The sequence below is a fragment of the Dermacentor silvarum genome, chromosome 10 (genome assembly GCF_013339745.2).
Source record: "Dermacentor silvarum isolate Dsil-2018 chromosome 10, BIME_Dsil_1.4, whole genome shotgun sequence".
Taxonomy (NCBI): Eukaryota; Metazoa; Arthropoda; class Arachnida; order Ixodida; family Ixodidae; genus Dermacentor; species Dermacentor silvarum.
In genome coordinates this window covers 88,528,625-88,554,091 of record NC_051163.1, presented here as the reverse complement: position 1 = coordinate 88,554,091, position 25,467 = coordinate 88,528,625, and the positions used below count along the sequence as shown (strand labels likewise).

Genomic DNA, 25,467 nt, shown 5'->3' with positions numbered 1-25,467 from the left:
CTGAAACAACTTGGAAGCATGTTTTTGTTCCCTCATAGCAGACTGATAAGACACGTGACTGGAAGATTGTTGGGGGCGGCACGCTCGCTGCTGTTATCGCGAGCGTGAAACCGTCTATAAAGTCGAAAGCTAAATAACCTTTGCAAAAGCTTCTCTTAAATCTCTATTGACAAGCAAAGCTATTAAAATGCTTTCGGATGGCAACAGTTGATGGCAAAAGTGCCATCGGGGCTATGAAATCGCCTTACGCTAGCAACCGCCTGAAATAGGCATGCATTTGATATAAATGGTCTTGAAAGCACCTCGGAGCTTTGACAGTAGCAGATCGAACAACGAAAATAACTAGGGGACCGAGCGGTGGAGACCGTGCTATCAGTTCGCATTTCAGACAATCAAGGGCGTCAGTGACTTCGCAAGGTAAAACTGAAGAATTCCTCTCTATCTAGCTATTCTTCTCGTACATGTGATAGGGCTATAAGTACAAGGGTGATGCGCCGGAGTCCGAAGTTGTGTTTGTCCCTCGGCAGCACCTTCAGTAGGAGCTTATCGACATGGTGCCTTGGTTCTTTAACGTGGTCGCTGCACTCTGCTGCTTGTTCGTGGGAACGGTCACCGCATGCGGTAAGCAAGCTATCAGGCCTCATTAATTAGGGGTGTTGGATATCTTAGACTTTTTAATAGAATCCAATACAAACGTTGTAACGGAGACTTCGCTTTAAATATAAAATCGAATACTAAATACTGTTTTGTTTTAGGTAACAAAAATGATAAAAAACCAACCCCAGTTACTATCCAAGAATGCGTTTAGCATTTTATGGAAGGTGGTTATTCGTGGCAGTATGTTGGGGGCACTGTATGCTACGGATGGCGCCCCGCTTTCCACCATGCCTTACCCGTACGCGCGAGGACAACCGGTACTCCTATGCGCCACTTCCTCAAGCACCACTTCGAAACGCCGTATAGCGTCTGCGACCCGAGGCAGGTGTTGGTTAAAACATTTATTCATTATTGAGCGTTATGTTTACAGCCTATTGATGGGTCGGCTCGATATCGCGTACGGTTGCCGGGAGCTTATGGCCCTCAGCGATTCTTAGAGCCCAGCCGACCAGCTGCTTTCGCGCAGCCGGGTCCGTACAGTGCTCAGCGACCTCCCATCGCTCTAAGTCGGTGAGTTGCCATTCGAAGGGTGGCTGGAGCTCAGAGCAAATGTAGAGGATATAGTAAACGTCTGCTCTGGATGCACTACAGAGGGTGCATTCAGGGGAGAATAGGCCGGGGTGTATAAGGGCACGGTGAGCTGGGGATAGAAAGGTACGGGATTGAAGCTGGCGCCATGCCACATGCTTTAGGTGTGTGTCCGTGGGGGGATGAATACTGGACTAGAGGCAGGCGCGGCGTTTCAAAAGACAGCGTCTGTGTCTTCGACCAGGGACGCAACGTCTCAATGACCGGTACCACCACATGGTGCTGCGGTATCACCGTGTGGTTTTTACCGATGTTTTACACTGCACTATCTTCGGGATCGGCCCACAAATAAGGTTAGACAGTTGCAAGAAATCCTGCTTAGATCCCATGGAACTCTACACGTAATAAAAAGAATAAAGAAGGGCCAGACATTAAAACCAGAATAGGCTAACATCCTTCCTAAATGTTGTGAACAAATTCGAGGGGAAAAAGTGTGGGAGTACATGTAACAAGGCAACATGTACACACGGTGTTCACTGTAGTAAGTGTATTTATTTATTTATTTATTTATTTATTTATTTATTTATTTATTTATTTATTTATTTATTTATTTATTAGTGTTTTGTTACTTTGAATACCTGCATCGTAAGAACGCGTTACAGGCGCAAATTGCGAAAAAAGTACGTATAATAAGCGGTTAGCAAATAAAACAATCCTCAATGGCATACCTAAATGCGGAAGCCTTAAGAATTTTTATGGTGAAGGCGGGCAAGCGGCTTCATTCGCTCTGTCGGCCTTTGGGATGACTGAGTCAAAACATAAATTATTCGGCTAAAAGAAGGCATCAATTTTCTGACCGTGATTATTATATAGTAGATTACACATACGTTGGCTAACTAAGCAGTTCATTCAGGTACGGGATTAAACGAAAACTTGTGAAACAGATGTAAGTGCGCATTCTTCAGTGGAAGGATAGGTTCAGAAATTGTAAAGTTAGTTTACCAATTAAATGGTGGAAAAGTGAAAAAATAACATAATAAAATGCCCACCATGGTTATGTACTGGCTCTAATTGATTGATAAACATTGTTACCTATAGTCCAACAATGAACATGCTCACTCAAGATTTTACCTTACAAGTGTTTTGTGTAATATAAGGTAGATAATCTCAGATAATGATGACGTCAATCATGGGAGAGGAGCTGAGCACCTCGTTTACGTATTCGCGGTGATCACTTGTAAGTTTTCCGGCATTTTAAACATTGCCTGTGGCAGATGGTATATTATTGTCCTTGAGCTCGATTATTCTAAGAGGCAGGCCATTCTAGCATGAGGAATTGAATCACATATTAAGAATTAACAAATATTCAATAATTAACTTCGTAAGTATTACTTTATGTCATATATGTATTATGCCCGCGTGTTTGCTATATGTATTCACCGTGAAGTAATCTTCAAGATAACGGTAGTTTCGGGATGTTATTTCCCAAAGTGTGGGACAAAATACATTGGCATTTGAGTTACTTTTGTGCTTCAATGCATAAAAGAGTGTCTCTTTAAAAAAAAAATAGGTGGAACAATAGTGCACCATTACGGCGACCTTGATGGCGCACATCTCCAAACTGATGTCATTCTGGAAATTCATTCCATGTGAATACGCCGTGCAAACTTGCCGACTACAATTCGCAAATTGCAATATGTTCCGTAAAGTAATTAAGGAGTTATTTAATGATCTTTCATATCAGTTGGACACGTGTTTCGATTTGTCGTGAAAGTTACATCCGCCTCTCTGAATAACACTGCTCGAGGACTTTACCTACGGTATCTGCGACGGGTGATATTTTTTCTAAATTACTGAAAACTTTAAACTGATCACACCGTATGTTAGTCCATATGATGTTAATAGTAGATAGACTGTGACTGCTATATTACTGCATTAGTGACAAGGATGGGTGGGTGGGGGAATGAAGATAATTCAAGTAGACTGCTGGGTTAGCGACGGGGGGTAGTAAATGCAAAACAAAATTTTCTTAGCAAATAAGTAAATTCGACTTTCACAGTTTCGTGGTACTGTCATCAACAATTCCGCTCTCTTCCGCCAAATAGGATCATGCCATCATGAAGCGCTTCGCCCGCTTGGCACTATTTCATGCGCTCAACACACGTTGTTCCAGCAATGTTTCGCATGCAGCGGCCACTGTTCGGCACACACCACTGTGATGAACAACTTTATATTATCAGTTTCAAATCAGAAAGTAAAAGCGTACGTCTGCTTATTGACTAAATCAACTGTACCTATGAAACACCTGTCTGCTCAAAATCCTTAATACCTTGCTTACGAAGTGTTCCTCTTACAACCTCTTAAGACCCCTTCTCCAATACATTGCACATTGCCTTCAACTTCTTTTAGAAATTCACTCGGAAGTGATTGCACAATATATTCAATAGGGGTATGAAGTATGGTGCATGTGTGACTGTAAAGAAGTTGTTTACTCATGTTCTTGTCATCCGCTTTAGAGAAATTTGACACTCAATTGATCTAGACCTCTTTGTCGTCCCCGACGGCGGAAGTGAACTTTGAGTTGTGTTTCGAAATGACAGAGATTGCGTGAAAATACGGGACGCGGCATCAACATGGCAATGTACTACACGTAGTTCCAATTTTATCTTAGTGTTTAGGCAATCAAATGCAGTTTTTACCATTGCAAACATGAGGAGATACCAATTTTTTCGCGTACATGAAGACGAAACATCGGCAGCCAACCGTGGTATTTAGATTTAATCAAAATACTTTTGGCTTTCGTAACATAAAAGTATACAATAAAAAACACCGCATATCCACGGGGTGAATGATGATGAGTGGACGAAGCTCCGGAGGGAATCATCGGTAAACCATGAATCTTCTGTGTAATTCGCCCAGTCTCGCCGCACTAAATCGAACGATTGACTTCCACCAATGACACGCGCCATATGTGACGTCATTCCTATTTTATAACAGCGCCCTTCATTATAATTGCACCATCTCCCGCTTAAGGGGACGCTAGCACAAACGCGTTAGAAACGTGCAGTACTCTCTAGTAAGGGGGAGAGGCCACAGCGTCTTACGCAGCCGTTTACACATGCCGGAACGTGCACCGCGTTTGCCGACGCCATCACATGACTGCTGAGAGAGTATAACCCCCGTATTCATAAACGCTCCTCGACTTGAACTTGACTTGCCACCGCCTTCAACGCGTTTCGAACGCGCTGCCCAAGGCGGTGGCAAGTCAAGTTCAAGTCGAGGAGCGTTTATGAATACGGGGGTAAGGCGGAGAGGCCACAGCGTCTTACACCAGCTTCTTACACGGGCCGTAACGCGCTAGCACAAACGCGTTAGAAACGTGCCGTCTTTCGTTAATGTTGGGTATTTATTGACATCGTGGTGCATGTGTCCATGTGCGCTTCGTGGCGTAGTGGCTAGCGCCACGCGTTCGGAAGCGAGGGGTCCCTGGTTCGATTCCGCGCTACGGACACAACTTTCGGAATTTTTTTTTTCATAAAAGTAGACTTGGCTACCTACTACTACGACGACGACGACTACTACTACTATACTACTACTATTACATACTACAGAGGAGGGACAAACCCATACCCTAAGGAGCTTTGCCCCTAAAAATAATGAATGATTAATTTGCACTCCTATAACAAATATCTAAGCTGTCACGTGCGCTCCTATGCGACTGAAATAATTCTTCTAAGGGCGAAAGACCTTGCACACGAGTAAGTGCCGGTTTTATGCTTTGTTCTGTCTATCTGCAGTGCCCAAAACTTATAGACCACCGGCAATAGTGGCGAAACGCGACAGCTAAGCTCCTGGTGAGACTCCTAGAAAAAAAAAATTGCCGCGTATCTGCGTGCTTCGCTGCAAATGTCGTCGAAAGACGATAGTCTTCTGCCGGCCGCACTACATGAGTGCTGGTCTGATCCGCGGCCACCCGTGATGCTGTTCTCGTACCATTTCCGTCCTGGCATGAAGGTTTGTTTGTACAGATTTCATTTTACCGCATTATTTCATCAAGCGGCAATTTATGTTTTGCCCTGCCTCAGAAAGCGCTTCCTTTATGTTGAATCGGCCGCATCTGGCTGGCATTGATAAAATTGAGGAGGCGCTGCGTGAGACATGGACGCCATCTGGCAATACATCGGGAAACATGAGCTTGTGCAGAGGGTTTCCTTCCTCCATGGCAGAGGGCGCTCGTCGGCGCGCAGTCGGGGAACGTCCTTCGTCGGCGCGCATAGCATGACATTTTCAGCGCAGCTTAAGAAACTAGGGTCTTTAGAGTTACGTATCTATGTATTTTCTATTAAAGGAACACACCTCCTAATACTTACCTAGTGATGTTGCGCCTCAGATATGCGAAATATTTACTTTGTGATCGATAACGTTCACAAGTATGAACAGCCGTACCAGTTTAAGTAGTGTGGGCGGTAAGCAAGTGGTCCAACTTTGGCCGGGCGGCTGAATCGGGTGACAGACAGACAAACAGACAGACAGACAGACAGACAAAATTTTCAGCGTTTAAGTTCCCCGAGAAAGACTATCGTCTTTAAAACACCTTCATGAAGAGCGAATGTGTTCTTTAGCTGTATTGGGTCTCAGGAGGATACGCTAATACCAATTGCTAGCATATTCCTGGTTAATAGCGAGAACCGTTGACAAGGTTTACCTGCTACTTACGTATTTTGCTTCCATATGAAGTATCATGTAGATCAAGAAATGTTCAAATTGCAAAAGCTTGTGAGGTCGTTGTAGCGAGCCCCGCACAATTTTGTGGATTCGTTGTGTGCATTTAATATTGTACGTACATACAACAATAAACTTTGTAGGCCGTGCATTGTTCTCCGTAGTCCTGTCTAGATCTTTCCCGGGCAGACACTTAGAATTGATGCGGCGATTAGTTCAGTTCCATCATGCTTTCTAATGCACGCTCCAATTGGTGCGAATTCTATAATTTTTTGACAGCCTAAGCTGTAATGGGCTCATTCCAATAGCCATTTCGGTTCGCGATGGTGTCCGCCGCCGCTTCCGCCGCTGGTTTCCGGTGTCCGTAACCGCTATCACCGGATAGGTAAGACAAGTACCCAGTTCCCGCAGGAAGTGAATCCGGGCCCACTGCACGGGAGTCAGACACTCTTCCACAGAGCCATGCAAGCGCTTGCTATAAGGCAGCGGAAGAATGCTCTATAAACGCGCCCTAGCACGCGAGGAGACACGATGGTGATAATATTTTAATTACATCCCCTGTGAAACGGGGCTTTTACAAATTTTCACCTAGCCTGCTTTATTTAATCAAGTATGCTGCACATATCTTTATCTAGCATTTCTGTGTACATCTCCTTAAACTTTTTTCTCCAATATCTGCCTTGTGCCGCTATCTATTGCTGTAAGTCTGTTCCTTGCATTTTTTTACCAATGCACGCGTGATGTGACATGCGCGTCGCGTAGCGTCGATGCACGCACATTTTGCATTCCAGTTGCATATTATTACACCAGGTAGAACACCATGTAGCAGTTGCACAGGTAACGGTAAAAGGCAGAAGGTTTGAGGAAGAAAAAGAATTTTACGGAGTTGCATACATGAACGCTAGAAGAAATATATATTGCGTACCTAAATAAATTAACCTGGGTAGTTGTCTATAAATCACCATGATCTTCACAATTAGCATCGTATCCTACCACTTGTCTTGCGATGTGAGATGCTCACCGCGTAGCGTCTATACGTGCACCATTTGCATTGCAGTGGCAAATTATTGCACCAGATGACACGCCATGTTGCAGTCGCATAGGTAGCGTTACAAGGTAGATGTAGAAGTCTTGAGGAAGAAAAAGAAGATTATGGGGATGTATAAATATTGATGTAATGAAAAACGCTTATGGTAAACCTGAATAATTCAAGCGGGCTGGGTGACTGTCACCATCCTGTTTCAAAGGCAAATGCCAATATAGCATAATCATCATCATTAGAACCGTAACGTGTCATTTGAAACGCCATGTGACGTACGTGCCGCGTAGCTGGGATACGTACGAAATTTGCTTTGCAGTTAGTTAGGAATTATTCCACCACGTGTCCCGATCTGTAGCAACTGCATATAGCAGTTGCATGCTGCATGTAGCTGGACCTGGTTTACTCAAGCTGGCTAGGTGACTATTTCTCACCACACCGTTTTGAAGATGCCAATAAATCATCATCACCATCAACAACGTACCGTGACCCAGGTCAAGGGATGTGAGGTGTGTGCCACGTATTCTGAATACGTCTTCGGTACACGTTATGGCGCCTCCTTGCAAGGTACGAACGGCTGCTGAAGAAGCGAATCGTAGAGCTATGCGTGCGGGTGCAACCAGGCATCATCGGGCTCAGCAGACTGCTGTGCAGAGAGCAGTACAAGTCGTAGCTCAACGTCGACGCCGGCCGGATAGATTGTTCTCGTGAAAACGAGGCGAAGAGACTTTGCCGCGAAGACCCTGTTGTGCGTGGTGCCGCGATTGGAGCTACTCTTGAGTAGCTCCTCCAGCTTACGCTGTGACTGTGCTGCGTGGGGCGCGCAGGCCTGTGACTTTTTTTTATTGACGCACAAACTTGAACCAAGTCTCCGAAATTTAGCAGCAAAAGTGCTCATTCTATTCTATGGCAGTTTAAGTTTGATTGGAGGTTTTGTGGCGTTACAAAAACCGTCAAAAGTTCCCTAGCAATTTAGTTTCCACTCCATGGAGAGTTGAAGGAAAAACAGCTTGATATTTTCTGCCGCAGATTATGTGCAAAGTCTGGCATAAACATGCCAGGTCTCACTTCCATCCTTTGCTGAACGTTTTCCAGATTGTGCTGCTGGCACTTCTTCCGGGCATGATTTTATTACGATGCGAACAATAATGCAAGTATATATATAAACTTTAATAAAGTGAAACATACATCATGGCTAGAGAAAGTCCTAGGACGTGGTGCAAATCTTGTCGCTGTTAGGTAATATGCACCGGAGGCTGGTGGGCCCCGAAGTCTGACAAAGATATCATTGGCACTAATGATATGCAAAGAGAACTTACAGACCTTTGATTACGCTATTGAGCTTGCATAAAAGGGCACTAAAACCGTTTTTATTGAGGTGGAGAAATGCATATGAAGTCAAGATAGACTATTCTAGAAATATTTTGCCACAAGACGTCCTTGAAATCAATACGTTCAGCAGAAGTGGATTTATTGGCAATCAAATGTCGCGTATGTTAACCTTCGCGGTGCATCCGTTCCTTCAATGCTTTGCACTGTGAAGGCTATGGCCGAGAGGGGCGTGCCCACAACGCTCCGCCCACTGAACGTAAATGTGACATGCAAAAATGTTTTTTGATGTTCACGTAGACGCAACTACTTCCTATTTTGGCGCCTGAGATGCGCCAAACTTTAGCCTAGCACAGTGCGCTTAGCCAGCGGACTCGTTGCGGTGGCCCGCGGCGGCCTTGGTATCTGCTACGTAGCAGACCGCAGCTACATGCAACTGTAGTGCGTGTGCGCAGCGTTTGTTTTGTTCACGAAAGGGCTTGAGTCTGGCCGTATGCTGCAGTCTGGCTGTGCTACAAGGTGCGGATCGGCTTTGTCCTACACTTGCTTCACCGACGTATAGTAGCCCCTAGAGCATGCACGGGCTCGGGCTTACCCGAAAGCCCGGGGCCGGCCCGGCCCGTGGGCCGGGCCGGGCCGAGTAGAACAGTTTTTTCACGGGCTCGGGCCGGGCTCGGGCACGGCGTGTGCTTTTTGACCCGGGCCCGGGCCGGGCTCGGGTTTTTTGACGCGGGCCCGGGCCGGGCTCGGGCGTTCTTGTGGTGTGCATGTAACGTGCAGCGAGTTATTCTCGGGCGTCTTAACTCTGAAAAACATGATTTTTCTGTCTCGGGCCGGGTTCAGGCCGGTTTAGGGTCGGGCTCGGGCCGGGCTCGGGCCTAAGGTAAAGGGGTGGTGGGCCGGGCCGGGCGGGTAACGTAGATTATTTCCGGGCCCGGGCCGGGCCCGGGTTCCGCCATAAAAGTTTTGATCGGGCTCGGGTGGGCCGCCCAACGTAAAAACCGGCCCGGGCTGGGCCCGGGCTGAAAAAATCGGCCCGTGCAGTGCTCTAGTAGCCCCATCCAACTTGCGCAGTTTGAAGTGCTGTCCATAACTAAATAGGAAGCGTAGTGTGCCAAGGCGTCTAACCAGGAGCGGCCAGGAGTGAGCGCGCACTGGCGAACACGCGTGTGGTCTGATCATAAAGTTCGCATGATTCGTGGCTAGTTGAGTGTTCAAAAGTAGTCGAAATTAGTGAGACCCGATAGCATACCACCAATAAGCAGGGTGGCCACAGTTTAATGCCCAAGCAGGCGGTCTCACCCGAGCGTGAGCAGACGATAGTTGGCTCACGTAATTCTTCGTAAGTACGTAATTCTTAAAGAAATTCGAAAGCACGTTTTCGCTTACTTCAGCCTGTTTATTAAACTGCCTCAATAAATATACGCAATATAAGTAGGAACACATGTACTGATCCAAATACCCTTCTTGATTGATAAGAGCTATTATCTACTGACAGCCGTGTATGAGAATCTCCTATATTATGATATAAAACAGCTCGAAAAGAGTGAGGAGCATGCTTATGTCGAAAACAGAGCATGTGAGAAAAAGGTGAATTCGCGCTCCGCTTGCAAACTGCACGCGTCGCGCACAGCTGCAAAATTTAGCTGAGATGTTCACAGCAGTATATGCTATCCGCGGACTGTGTTTTTTCACCATGCCGGAGGGGTGCTTAAGGACCTCTTAATGTACGCGGATGGGAGGCAATGTCGTCAGCTGCGTGCCTGTTCTGGCTATACCACGGCTCCGAGAAGCGGGTGACCTGCTCTTATTAGCCAACGCTGGCCAATGGATACCAACCACACACTCGGACTGCTAATATCTTTGCGCCCGGAAACGCAGAGCTTACGCATCCATGTAAATTCTGTCATTCTCCAAGCGAAGGGAGTCACAAAAAGAGCGCGCGGCTGCAAGCCGTTCCTAAACATCTGTTATAGGCTTGTTGGATAACCTCTGTCATAAAAGCCTCATGACAGAATGTGAGTTGTCTGAGACGGCTACGTATTTCAATAACGTGAATTTTTCAGTCAGAAGATGCGATACGCATAGATGAGAATGCAAATCGCAGTTGAGTTCTGCAAGCTAACGTTTCTAAATATAAAGCCTACAGAGAACGCTAAGCGAAAGCATTCACTTCTCGATTTCAGCTCAATTTGCGTGCTTTGCCAGGTTTAGGGCTTACTCGGACGGCTCTTTAAGATGCGCTTGCTGTCTATGTTCTCTGCGCAGTTACCAAATGAAACAACGAACTCTACCTAAATATCCTCAATACAACATGTACAACGTCAACGCCATTGTTCAATTATTTAAGTGAATAGCTTTCTAGTCATGCACGTATGAAAGAGTCGAAGGTTGCTTTTGTATCACATAAATGAACGTTGCAATATTAGATATTTCGGTGATTTGCTCGGTATCTCTACCACAGTATTTCAGCGAATAGCTCCGCAGCTGGTGTGGGATGCCTATTTTCAAATTGTTTTGTTTTATTTTTTATTCTCCCATACAGGTGGCCATAGCAGCATCCGATGCAGCCCGGAGCTCGCCTACCATTGTTACCACGACTTGTCCATGAAGTTTGTCATCGACCCCTTGATTCCTGCTTCACCCGACAGCCATGAGTTTTTCGTGTCCTTCTGCGCTACGTACGTCATTTGGAACTCAACAGTATAATTACAGGTCCTTACTTTAAAGGTTGCCTTAACCGATAACGCTTCAGCGAAAGATGCCGCACGTTGACAGCAGTAGCGGCACCGGAATTTATTTTGTTTTTCGCTCTCCTACTGGCGGTTGTTCACATCATCCGATTCCCGTCGAATCACGTAAGCAGATACGCCTTTTTATCCACAAGGACAACGACAAAAAACAACAACAATGAAAAACACGACAGCATGACAACCGCAAAGCCTTAACAAAATAAAATAAGAACAAGAACAACAAGAAGAACAACTACAAACATGGCCAGTCATTGGTGACTTGACGACGTCACATCACGACACCTGACACGCGGACTCCCATGGCGTCCCATCTAGGGCTCGGTTCTCAACGTAAGAATAGTTTAATTAAGCTTGACTCTGTAACGCCCAAACACAGTTCCACACAAAGAAAAACTAGAACTTCTTTATCGATACATCTGGCAAGGGAGAGCAAGAGCAAATCTGTACAAGAAAACAATTGCAGCTTATCTGAGGTAAAACGTATTACAACGCAAAAAACTTCATATATATGATACGTCGCGCATTGCAAGGGTGAGCTTCCCCCTTTTCTATTAAACGTCAAATACAGGAATGCTGCCATTTCACCACCGTTGGACCGACGTGGATGGCGCTTGCTTCATGTCAATGCAAGTGATAGAGTGTTGAATAAGTTTGACTTAGGAGCTCCAATATTTCATTTTAATTTGTGAGAATGGCAAAAAATGAGGTTACCTGGCGATGTTTGCAAGTTTATAGATTTGGAGCTATGGTGAACGAGAGAGGCAGTCGGAAACCAGCTACGATCTCATATATATTTAGTGGCACTAGATGCCGTTTACTTACACGTGTAACAACGAAATGTGCGGGGATGTGTCAAGCGAAGCATGTACACGCTAGCCTGCGCCGGTGATGTAACGCTAAAAATACCAGCTGCTCTCACAGCTGCACAGGTGACTCGTTCTGGGCACGCGCTCGTGCCACTGCTACCGCGTTCGTCGACCGTCGTATGCTTCCACAGCTGGCTGCGTTGCCGATAATCATTCCAGCGTAGAATTTAAGTTCTCTTCTGTCGTCATACTGGGTAGGCCGCGTTTACGGGGGTATGAACGATTGCTTAAGGGGGTATGAGCCATTCATTGTCTTACGTAACAGACAGATTTAATTTTGAAGAAATTTCATGGAAATCCATCCAGAATTAAAGCGCTCGGGAAAGGGCTCGTCGTCGACGTGCCGATCTTAGCCTGAGGGTTTCCGAAGCCCAGGCAGAACATCAGCGCAGAGCCGCGGATCCCGAGTTGAGGGAACGCGATGTTGAGGCCCAACGCCAGCGAAGAGCCGCTGACCCCGAGTTGCGGGAGCGCAATCTTGAGGCCGAACGTCAGCGTCGTCTAGCCCTCTGGGGAACCCGACAACTGTAGTGCACTAATCAGCAACGCTAGCGCCAACTTCCCCGGTGGGACGGCCAGGTTTCAACGCGAGTTTCTCAACCGTAACTTCAGAGCCAGCTGCAGTGCGTGTTACCGGTTGTGGTACTCGTTAGTGAAATTCGCTCGAGGAACACCGAAGAAACACACGGCAAGTTTCGCTTATCCCGATCTCCTCGACAGGGGAGGGGCTACTGATTTATGTTTGTTTACTCAATACCTACGTGAATAAAGAAGCGTCTTTAATTTAAAATCTAAAAAAATCTAAAGGAAACCTCCCTTCTGAATGGCTATAGCAAACTCCTCAAAAAAGCATCTTACACAAACCCTAACGAGGAAAGAACAAAAAAAAAACATCTGCATACACAGTAGCCACACAAACACAACTCTCGAGGACAGATATAGTGTCACTATAAGCGATAAGCACCGGCTGTAGAGTCCCAGTATCTTGCACAGTCATTCATCATACAGGATGCATAGCTCACGTCATTTCCTCACCAATCTACCTCTCTCGTCCTCACCTGATCTACCTCATCAACGCAGTAAATTTATTCAAGATCGCTTTGCTAGATAGCTATTTTCACTCATCAGATTTATTAACACGAAAGTGTTTTATGCCGGGGTCCACCAAGACTTCACTGACGTATTTCCGTCACGGAAATACGTCAGCTTACAGTGTACACGAACATAATACAAAGAAAGAAACCAGAAGAAAAAGTTCCACAAACATGCAAAATCTGGAAATCGAACCCACGACCTCTCGGTCCGCGACGATAGATCGCCGAGCGTTTAACCCATTGCGCCACAAACGCATTTGCAGAGAGCTACACAGACGCGCGTTATATATCTAACACTCCTCCGTGTACCCGCGCTCTTGCTCGGGGCGGTGCCGCCGCCTACGAGCAGAAAAGAGAAGTACTGCATTATGACACTAACGCGCACCGACAGTGAACGCTTCGGTGGTCTCAGCACTACGACGCCTCGATGCCAGCATTCGAAGGGACGCTGGCATCAAGAAGCACTACCAACGCCACCTAGGTGGCGTTGGTAGTGGCGTTCACCGTACTCAGCACAGCGGAGCGTGGCCTCCGCAATTAGCTCTGAAAATGTTTCTGAAGTTGATCGCGGAGGCTGCAATTACGACGCGCTGTACGCGCTGATTTGACTCGGTGACGATTCAGTTACGTGCTTTGTCTTGCGCGTTGTATTAGTGTGTCAGTTACGTGCTTCGTCTTTCGCGTTGTGCTAGCGTGTGCAGCGTAGTGCAGCTTCCATATGCACGACGGTTGCTCATGGTCATCGACGTTGGTAGTCGTGATGGAGGAGACGTGCCACCAGGCGTCAGCGTGGGTGCATCAACGCCTAAGGGCGCTTTAGCCACAAAACACCAATAGACATTATATATCAATGTGCAATAAACATTACACTACTTCTGTGAAGACACGTTTCACTTTCGTGTTCTATACCGATTCCTATATAAGATGGATCAACCACATTTTTTTGATATCAGCTTGTCCTCAATAAAAGCAGAATAGAGTTTGGACACCCTGTTCTGTAGCCGCCATTTTGCGAGCTTATGATCATTTCACAAATTCTACACCCGTTCATTTCGCCGCGCGCTTACATTCTACCACCTTCACGCTTATCGCTGCGCATAAGTTACACACTAATAGACCTTCCTATCAACATTTCTTCATCGCCACAGCAGCACACTAGAAATGCTTGCCCTAACAACGTCGCTGCTTTTGCCAATTCATCTGCCTCCATTGACGAAAGAACAGTCATATGTAAATAACATCGTACACAGCGTCTTTGTTCAATTTTTTATGTTTTCACCTCTTATACAATACACCGCAAGGGGTGTTCATGGAAATAAAGGGAAAGTGCGAGGAACTGGTGAGTGCACATAAGTCGTTTCGTGCGCACACATGTGGAGAATCCATATTTGCACATAAACCTGAACAAGTGACCGTAGCTGTTAGTACTACGATATCGACGTGTGCAACACACTTATGGAAGCATTTATTTACAGTGCCAAGGAGTTCCCGCTTCATTGTCAGTGCAAATTCTTCTACTCGGGCTGCTTCGAAAGCGAAAAGCGACAGTTTCGTCTGCACGAACAGGGCTACGACTTTCTGCAATTCATGAGCACCAAGCTTGATATTTGCATATGTGAGTATTCCACAGTTTTATTGTGTGTTCAGGTAATATTGTCGTGTGTGTGTATCTATTTACACAAACACGACAATATCCCCCAAACTTCACCTTTATTTTCCGCTGTGAAATGATTTACTCTGGGTCACTCTGTGCGCCTCTGATTAGGCCATTGACGTGTCAAATGTTTGTTCAGGTGTCGCTTCAACTTGGTATGCCTACACTTGAACTAACACTAATTACGGGTGGGGAAACCACAGTGTTTCAGACCAAATCTTATACGAATCGAATATTGAATGCTTTTCGAACTGTTTTAGAATAAAACAGTGCTTTTCACCATTAATTTCAAACGATGATCACATGTGAGTATTCACAATGTTTTCAAGATTCTGTCGTAACATGGCATGTAATTTAGCGTACTTAATTAAAGTCCAGGTAGACCATTCTAGACAAATAGGCACTTTTTTCACATACCTAGATTTTTTAGCAAAACACGGATGATTGCGGTTTAGAAAAAAAAACTATGACATCCTGAATGGCGTATAGGCTGAGGTGCTTCGTCTTCGGCTAAAACGCAATAATTCGGATAATTCATAGTTTTTGCCCCCCAGAACAAATTTTATCGAAATCCGGCAGAACCTGACCTTTACCCGAAGTTGGCCTTTTTATAAAGGTTAATAAGTGCAGGTGTTACAAAACTAAGAAGCGCTGCCAACATGTATATATGCTTTTTTTGGCAAATACTTAAGCAATAAACGAGCATGTAAAGTTTATTCACCGCTAGCCGGCCTTGAGTGAGCGAAAGAGTTTTTCATTAAACTAGTCGCGTTTAGATGAATGCGACAATGGCTCATTGAATCACATTTCACGCCCATTCGATAAATCTAAACGACGGTAATTAGCGTGGAAGCGAACACAGTGCTAATATTACTCTGAATTGCGAACAGTAGCTGAGATGTTGAGAGTGCGTTTACTAACCTTTGTCATGTTAAAGGAAAAGTGGCAGAATGGCCTGGTTAGTATTCCATAAAGATTATTGCATGACCTGAAACAGTAAAGCAGGACTACAACAGACAAAGCAGACAGGTCCAACAGGTCAAGAATTGACATAAATTCTCAAAAATTTATATTATGTTGTACATCAACAAGGGCTTGTAAGACAAGCAAAAGCATCTCCCTTATAGCGATACTGCTGTACAGTTTTCCTTGGTTAAATGAAGTGCAAAGAACAAAGTAAAGCAGTGATCACCAAACATATTTCACTTCATTGTTTTTGGTTGTGTGATTTCTTTTAATGTATAAATAGTGCCTGCCCACAAGAAGTTTTTCTATATTGGTTCGTCACATATAACTTGCGCGCGGCTTCCTTTGTAATTACATGTTTACACGAGCGATGCCTCTTATTTAAACGCATTTGTGTCCAAAAAAGAGGCCATTCCATGAGGTAATTGTTTGTGATAGTCACAGAAAAAATGAAAACTAGCTTTGTGCTGCCAGACAGCAGAAAATGCCCGTGCGGAGCAGCGTTAGAGATTGCAACACGTTGCACATTTGTATGCCTTACAACTCCTGATGAACATCAGTTTGGCTTTGATAAAGTACACTCACTATGACAAAGTTAGCTCCCTCAAACGCGGGCTTTTCTTATCAGGATGGACAAATGTATTCCCGAGATACGACTCTGAACGCCACGCGCAAGGCTACACTTAGCTCCGATTACATCATGCGTGGCATGACAACTGCGCCATCTGCGCACGCGACGCATGCATGGTCGAGCAGTAGGAATCTATTTTATACACACCGTCATCAAAGTAATGTGCGCGGGTAGTATGGTTGCAATGATATAAGTGATAAGATTAGGATATGTTTTCTTTACGTCGGTTCCAGCAAGCGACTGCTTTTGAGCCTCTTTAAGGCCGTTTCACATCAAAACAATTAAAGTATCAAAAACTAAAGCAAGAAGTTTACGCATACGCAGTGATGAAAAAACAACAACAAAAGAACAAAGAATACATGCCAAAATTCTACCCACAGCACCTGTGAGAGACTTTCAAACGGGCGAAACTGGCGTGCTTATTACATAGGACTGGAACACGCACCGCTGTTTAGTAAATATGGATCTTTCATAGTTTATGTAGCTGTTACCTTTCAAAGTGGCTGAGCGGCTATGCCGCTGCCCTGCTAAGCGCGAGGTCACAGGTTTGATTCCCACTGGAGAATGGCCGCATTTAGATGGTGGTGAAATGTGATAACGCTTGTGTACTAGGATTTAGCTGCATGTCAATGAACTGAAGGTGGCCGAAATTATTGTAGAGTCCCCGCACTACGGCGTGCCTCGGAATTTACCGTGGTTCTGGCATGTGACGCCCCCAAAACATTAGTTTAACCAAACTGTTGGGAGAAAGTTCTAAGTAAACCGCATGCGACTTATCAAATGCCTTTAGCCCGATGCAAACGACTCACAATGTGCAGGTCGTAAAACTGTGATATCTGTTTTCAAGTTGAATCTGCTAAGTTAACGTTGATATCTTAGGAAAATGCTCCTTAACTTTCGGAAAGAACTTGCTAAGTTCCAAAATAAATTGCTAAAGGAATAGTGGCTAACTTTGAGCTTTGCGTTTTTTTAGTGCAGCCATTTAATAGGTTCATTCGCAGGCAGATACGAGACTTTCTGCTTCACGTGTATTTAAGTAGAAAAATCAGACTTGTGGCAGAGCTCAATGCTTCTTTGAGTTCATCTATTTCATTTTTTGAAATGAACACTCGTCTTTGGCATGTTGCTTTCTATACGTGCTGCACTGAACAAAATTTTGAATAATTCAGGGAACATTACCTTCACATGCGATCATTACCTTCACGTGTTATCATCACATTTAAATTAAATGTGATCATTACCAGTGAACATTACCTTTACAGGTTTAATGCCTCAAAACCCGAACACCACTCGACACGAAGAAAAATTAAGACTACCTTACTTTATATTGAGCAATGGAGATCACATTCATAATAAAAAACCTGAAATGTTATGCTTTATAATGATTTAGCTGAGCATTGAATTAATAAGCAAGTTGTTTGCTTAGCAAACAAACTGAAACTTGGTTAGAGCGTGTTCAGAAAAGTGTTGAGTCCTAATAGAGAAACTAAATTAAAAGAAAACGTATTAGTGGCTCAGACGACTTGTGTAAATACCGACAGTTGAATATGGAAGTATCATGCAGAATTGCACAATCACTATAGCAACTTTTTTTTCTTTTCTTGCTCGACCAGCTCCTGCATTCCTCCACGGTTGTGTAGACTTCTCCATCCTAAGAAAGTGTGGTCTCGAGAGGCCCCACGCGGCTCAGCCTCTGCGCGAATTCAGGAAGCAAAGCTATGCGTGAGTATATCGACTAAACAGTACCACTGAAAAAGAGTTTACACCTTTTCGGAAGTGTCTTTACTCCACAACTACAATCGTCACCTGTCTTGCTTACGTTTCCTTCTTTAAAACTTCTGCGCTCACTAATTTCCTGTCATGAATGATATGTCACGGCGATATTGAGCATGTCATTCATATGATCTGCAAGTAAGGGATGCACCGCATTCTAGAAAGTCAATCCACGCAACACAGACGATGATTATTGCTGTGTGACGAGAAATACGCCCCCAAGGGCATAAACCTGAGTGTATAGTAACTGGCACTGCAGTATGTATTAAACATGTTTACACACATAATTGTGCCCACTTTTGTCACACGGGTAACACTCTTAGCCTTGAGGTTACTAAATTAAATTAGTAAATATTACACGAAGATTATCGCACGACAGAGTAGGCGCACAACGCTCCAATCGCCATATATATCAATTGCTGAATAACTGCAATTCAAAGTGCAAAATGAAAAAAAAAGAGACAGAATGTCAGACAACACATCAACATTTAAACTCTGCCATCTACGATAAGCCGAAAGTTCTGAGACAGTAAATGGTATCTGAGTCCACACAAGATTTGTTATGAAAAACAAATTGTTAAACATAAGTACTCCAAAATCAATGGATAAGAATATAAAAAAGTACTACAAAAAGTAACGGGGCACTGCAGAACGAGATGGTTGAGACAGTAATATGGTCGAGGCATAGCTGAAAAAAATTCCTCAGATATATCCCGTGAAAATCTTCCGCAACACGTGAAAAGAGAGGATAGGCGCACGCTGAGACCTCGCATGGGTCTGTCTACCATGGCCGCCTTCGCGTGCGGCGCGGACCCTATAGAGAAACTGTATAGGCTCCCTGTAGGGAGCCAGTGTTGCGCCATTGTTTTCCGCGCGCGGCTCGCGCCGCCTCCAGTGATTCTAGCGCTGCTATTTGCCAAGCGGCATCACGTGGTCACATCGGGCTCCACCGCGTTGCCGAGAAACCAACACTTCGCAGATGACGCCAAAACTGCACAGGAACCGGCCGACCAAGCGCAATTGACATCGACACTGTTAACATTTTTGTTGCATGTTCCTCGATGCTGTAAGCCGAACCATACGGGTTCGCAGGTGTTATCTCGGGTAAATTGCGCAATCAATGTCGCAGGACGTACTGACCGCTCTTGCAGTATGCAGAGGTAAAAAAAATTATCTAAGCACGGCACTGGCATAGCTTTCACAAGTCAATGTACCCCCGTGAACTTTACTCGCGCGATAAACACGTAATGCACGCTGCCTTATTCAGCTCGTGTGTCTGCAACATGTGAGACCCATAACTCAGCAAAATTTCTCCGTGAAATGTAAATCGCGACAAGGGTATACTTAAATTGTTAGAGTCAACACAGTGTTACCAGGGGGGGGGGGAGGTTGAGATGCCCATGCAAACAATGCATGAGTGTCGAATTTGTATAAACAGAGGCCGATTTTGCTCGGGCTATCGTTACTCTTGAGTGTCACCGGTTATGCTGGGTACAAGAGTTCGCCCAATCAAGAGTTGAATTCATAACTTAGTTTTCGCAAGGCGTCAGTCTTCATCGTCACTATAACTTGGCAATAGATAGCGCAACTTGTCGTCTCTTCCGGACCATCTTCAGTTGCAAATAACGTCTCGAAGAGGCAGGACGTGTGTCGAATGAGATCCTCAACAACACTTTGCAATGTGGTGAACGCGATTTAAACCATGAATCTGAGACCTCAAATAGGTGAGAGGTAGTGCTAACCCATTGTGCCAGGTAGTGCTAGCACATTTACCATTATTTCGCCATTCATGTTCTTTATTTCATTCATTGTATTCTACTATTATCAAAGAACCTAAATTCTTGGGTTTCACGTGTCAAGAGAGAGAGAGAGAGAAATAGAAGAGAGGAAAGGCAGGGAGGTTAACAAGACGCACGTCCGGTTTGCTACCCTGCACTGGGTAAAGGGGGTATAGGGATGAAAAGAGAGAGAAAGGAAATAGAGAGAGCACAGTTTCGCGCACATTTGAAGCTTCGCATGAAGTCTACAGACGGTCGCCAAGACCTGTCGACTTGAGGTAGTGCAACAAGGCTTTCGTGGCTTTCTGTGCCATCGACGCATACGGCCATGGTCCAAGGATCTTCATTTCCGAAAATGGTTGAGAGTCCAGCCGGTTCAATGCTGTCCGGAGAGCTTCACGCTCGACGTCGAACTGGGGACAGAGACATAAGACATGTTTAATTGTTTCTCTGGTTCCACAAGAGTCGCACATGGGCGTATCCCCCATTCCAATGTGGAACGAGTAGGCCTTTGTAAATGCCACGCCGAGCCAGAGGCGGCACAATACTGTCGCCTCAGAGCGGGAAATGTTTGATGGCACTTGAAGCTTCAAGGATGGGTCAATTTTGTGGAGATGGCACTTCGGGCTAAGAGAAGACCAATATTTGTGTGTAATAGCTTTAGCCACGATATGAAGTTTTCCTGCAGCGTCGGTCCTGGATAAGGGGATTGGGACTGGTTGGCCTTCCAGATGAGCAGACCGGGTGGCTTCGTCGGCGAGGTCATTACCAGCAATGCTGGTATGTCCCGGTATCCACTGAAATATAATTTCATGCCCTTTAGCGATAGCTTGATGGTGGTCTTCTCTTATCTCATATACCAGCTGCTCATGAGTCCTGTGATAAATGGCAAAATGCAGACTCTGAAGTGCTGCCTTAGAATCACAAAATATGACTCATTTCTGAGGTGTCTCTTGCAGGAGGTATTGTACAGCAGCACGCAGGGCAGCAAGCTCTGCCGCCGTTGATGTTGTGACGTGTGACAGTTTGAACTTGAGCGTGGTTTTCGTGGGCGGAATTACAACGGCACCTGAAGAGCTGGTAGATGAGACGGAACCATCGGTATAGATGTGTATTCGGTCCCAGTAGGTCTCATTCATTAATAGCAGCGTCATCTGTTGCAGAGCTATTCTTGGGTGATTGGCCTTCTTCTTTACGCTCGGAATACTTAGGCGCACCTGAGGCTGTTGCAGGCACCACAAGGGGAATGCAGGCCTTGCTGCTGGGGTGTATCCTGATGGAAGTTCACGTGTCAAAACTACGACATGATGAAGCAGGCCACAAAGTGGGGCCCTTGGTTAATTTGACCACCCGGGGTTCCTTAACGTGCACCGAATGCATGGTACACGAGCTTTCTTGCATTGTGGCCACATCTAAATGCGGCCGTAGCGGTCGGGAAACGAACCCGCGACGCCACGCTTAACAACGCAGTGCCATAGCCATTAAGCCGCCACGGCCGTTCACTCAAGAATGCATCAGAATAAGGTGTTTTGTTGTTAGCTCACTGCCCTTTCTCTATGTTTGCTTTATCTTTGCGGGCTCGTGTTGGACGTTATTGTAAGAGCGAGTTTGTCGACAACGTTCACGTTGTGTCATCTTTGTTTTGAACAGGCTGGTCGAGGAATTTACCGCCTGCATAAACAGGGCATTGGAAAAGTGCGACAACGCTACCGATGCCGCGAACCTCGACGTGGTGAAGTTGATGTTGACTGCCACCAGCAACCTCAACTGGTTCGACGAGGATGCGGAGCCCGAGGTGACCACGCCTGTAGCCACCACGACGAAATCTACCGAGGCGCCTTCGACGACCGAGTATACCGAGCCCAGCACTGAGGCCACGACAGCGAGAGCGACTACGCCTGAGGCTACGACTGTGAAAACAACCCCCCGGGATCAGACGTCGACCTCGGCTGCGACAACCATGGAAGCCTTCACGGCGACCGCACATACGCCAGATGCCACGAAAGCGCCTTACAATACCGCATCCACTACGAACGCACTAGGAGCCCTTGTTCTGGTCGCACTTGGCTTGCTCAAGATTTGAGCTGGCGATGCTTAGAAATGTTAAGAGGAGTGACACCCGGTGCACGCGCGATCCGCTACTGTAATCAACATAAAACCGGAGGACACTTCCGTCCATACATGTGCACCCTCGTAGAGAAGCTAGAGCACTCAGGTTACTTCAAAGTGTAATTCTGAGGACTAAGTTTAGCTGCTTGGAAAGGTCATCATCAGTGTGTGTGCGATACTGTATTTTCTCGGCAAAAGATGACACACTTGGTTGCACAGTCTGAAATTTATAACTATATCAGTGCTTATCTTTAGCAGCTGTCATAGCTTTTGCAAATGACAATAAACTAAGCGTTTCGTCCCTCGCGAGCGTTGTGACATTTTAGACGTCACGGCGAAGCAGGGTATGCATATCAACGCTGACCTAAACACCTTGGTATTGATTGCGTAAGTTGTGTACGATGCTGCTGCAATGGGCGATAACATTCGTTAGACGAAATAAAGAAATAGCACCACGCAGATGTAGACCTTTCATTGTTATCGGATAAGAAAGTAGTGAAAAAGTATTATGGTACTGTTCTATTGGGCCCTCTGGCCATAGGGTGGGTGTTCATAGCCGCAGGTATTCGACATGCGAAAAAAGCCAGAGCTGAAGCAAACAGGATGTGCTGCTAGTGTGAAAGCGACGATATGTCGTTTCCTGTATATATATGAATATTGTTAGCTTCAAGATGGAATCACCATTTACTTATTGAAATGTTTCTTTTTCATTGAAATAAAACAAAATCCAAAGAACACACACGCATTATGTGTGTTTTCTCACTCGTGATTGTGATATGTACAATACTGATACGGAACAGCCGCCCAAGGTGTGGCTGAACTGAGGAGGAGGAACACGACGCTACATCAAGCGGGAACACGTCGTCTTCCTCCGCTTCAGTGCAGCCACACTGTGGCGGCTGTTCCGTAATATCCCATATGGCCTAAATCTCCTATATGGCTGAGAAACCGCGTTCACTTTGGACATCTTGCTGCCCTCGCCCGTGCGTTCAGCCACTGAATACGCCCACGACGTGATCGCTCGCGCCGACCACACGTCGGCAGCTCGTGGTCAGCACGCGTGGTCGCGATAGTGTTTAGGGCACCGCGTCGCAGAAAATCCGGCGTCGGCAACCGGCGTGTGATCGCGGGTGGCGGAGAAAATCATCTAACCACATCGACCGCACAGGCCCTCCACGTGGTGCAAGGTTTTGGTGCACAAAAATTTAATTTCTCGCAGTCAAATCCGTCAGAAAAATGGTGAAGTACGACTTTACCCTTCGACGTCTAATTCGCCGTCGGATTGTTTACCAATCGGCGTTGGATTGTAATTTGAATGAACGAGAAAACCTAATTCTGCTACGAAACTCAAATATTTCTACCAGACCTGCGCTCGTCGGGGCAATAGCAAACACATAATAAAATATTTAAAAAAGGTGCTAGGGCCTTCACATTTTAATATAAGACCACTTATACTGCCTCCGGAAAAACGTTTTTCCAGCAATGCATTTCAGTTTAAAAGTGAAGCCGACTTTAAGGGCACCGATGTAAGCTTGGTCTTTGCAAGCTGGCTTTCCCACGTTCAGTGTTACAGTGAATGAAGTCTACTTGCCGTATGCGAACGATGCGATGCGAACGGGTCCGATAACGCCATCGCGTTCTACTCTTAAAGGCGAAGCTTAAGCGTCCTCCAAGTTTTTATCCGGGTCTTCTGGTGCTTATCTGGTGACTCATCCGCCGTGTGGGCCTTTCCGCAAAGCTGCTGTCGCGTTACACTGGTCCATACCGTGTTGTGCGACAAGTGACCGATGTCATATATGAAATCGTCGCCGCCGACCTCTCAGCGTCGTCGTCAGCTGCAAATGACATCGTTCAAGTAGCGAGACTGAAGCCACATCACATACCTTTCACCACGGATGTGTAGCTTAAGCACCGGGACGGGGCTTCTACTGCCGAGGGTGATGATACGGAACAGCCGCCATAGTGTGGCTGCACTGAAGAGGAGGAAGACGACGGGTTGCCCGCTTGATATAGCGTCGCCATCTTGGCCTCCGTTGGCTTCCGTGTAAATAAATTTAAGTAGCCTTGGGCATCAGCTACACTTAACAATATTACTGAGAGATTGTGCTGATTTTGTGTATTTGATAGACCTACCGATCTATGCATTATCTTGACTATCTCAAATGCCGCATAATTCGCGCAGTTGATTCTTACTTACACAAAGTTGTCATGACCTAATAAACTTGATGTGGGACATGGTAAAAATAATGAACCACATACCGCCAACCAGCGAAGACGCTCTGAGACGCCGAAGGACGCTTATGCCACAGGTGCCTATAGATCATCGCTCCATGTAAAAGGCTTGGCAGAACTTTTTATTGCGATAGCAATTATATGGACACTCCAAAGCAGATTTCTGCCGTCGGCGTCGCCGTCGCCGTTGCCGTCGCCGTCGCCGTGAGGTTCCGTATGACGTCAATGGAAATGAAATCGTCGCCGCGCGCCGCCGAACGCTGTATGTGCGAGTGAAAGGGCGCGAGGGACGCGCGCTTTCACGGGGAGTGAACACACGGCGGAGAACAAACGCGCGTTCTGTGCCGTGCTCCCTTAAGGGCTGCAGAAGTAGGCGTCTCTTTCCTCCTTTACAATCACCATATATGTAGAGCAAACGCGCCTTCTTCTGACGCACGAAAGGCCGTGGGGGGGGGGGGGGGTCAGGGAAGGGAGGCGACGTTTAGCTGCGGCACCAAGTGCCTATTTATATCAGAGGCTCCGGCAACAGTCACCAACGCCGCACGCATTTTGTGCGAACGCGGGCAAAACGCCGACGGCGTCGACAACAGTGCTGTGTGTTGCCGGTGCTGCTGCATGTACAAGTTTGTACAGCGGATAAAACTACTATCCTTACTCCGTATAGCTCTCTACTAAATTGCTATCGCAATTAATGCTTCGCCTTTCGGGTGAAACTGCGACAACTTTTTTACACGATACGTTTTCTGCATTTCTGTTGAAACAGGCGAAAAAAACTCCCCTTTGGTATGTCTTCGTAATTTTGCACAGGCATGAGTGCAGATGTTTTAGTTTGTGGACAAAAAAAAAGCTTACAGGCTTGTTAGTAATTTGCGTAGGGTGCACGTAACATACGTTCATGGACGTGAAGCATGCATGCGCGAAGAGAATGACTAAAAATGCACATGCAACTACTTTTACTTTTTAACACGAAAGTGTTTTATTCCGGGGTCCACCAAGACTTCACTGACGTATTTCCGTCACGGAAATACGTCATGGAACATAATACAAAGAAAGAAACCAGAAGAAAAAGTTCCACAACCATGCAAAATTTGGGAATCGAACCCACGACCTCTCGGTCCGCGACGATAGATCGCCGAGCGTTTAACCCATTGCGCCACAAACGCATTTGCAGAGAGCTACACAGACGCGCCTTATATATCTAACTCTCCTCCGTGTACCCGCGCTCTTGCTCGGGGCGGTGCCGCCGCCTACGAGCAGAAAAGAGAAGTACTGCATTATGACACTAACGCGCACCGACAGTGAACGCTTCGGTGGTCTCAGCTCTATGACGCCTCGA

The 25,467-nt window shown here is 45.9% G+C and overlaps 1 protein-coding gene across 1 annotated transcript; it reads left to right on the top strand.

The window, feature by feature from the left end:
* Positions 1-489: 489 nt before the first annotated feature.
* On the top strand, positions 490-22,625 carry LOC125940698 (uncharacterized). The gene is made up of 5 exons (XM_049657139.1): positions 490-621; positions 10,821-10,956; positions 14,464-14,603; positions 17,853-17,961; positions 21,441-22,625. The coding sequence occupies exons 1-5, from the start codon at positions 552-554 to the stop codon at positions 21,871-21,873; spliced, it is 888 nt and encodes a 295-aa protein (XP_049513096.1). The 5' UTR covers positions 490-551; the 3' UTR covers positions 21,874-22,625.
* The last annotated feature ends 2,842 nt before the right edge of the window (positions 22,626-25,467 follow it).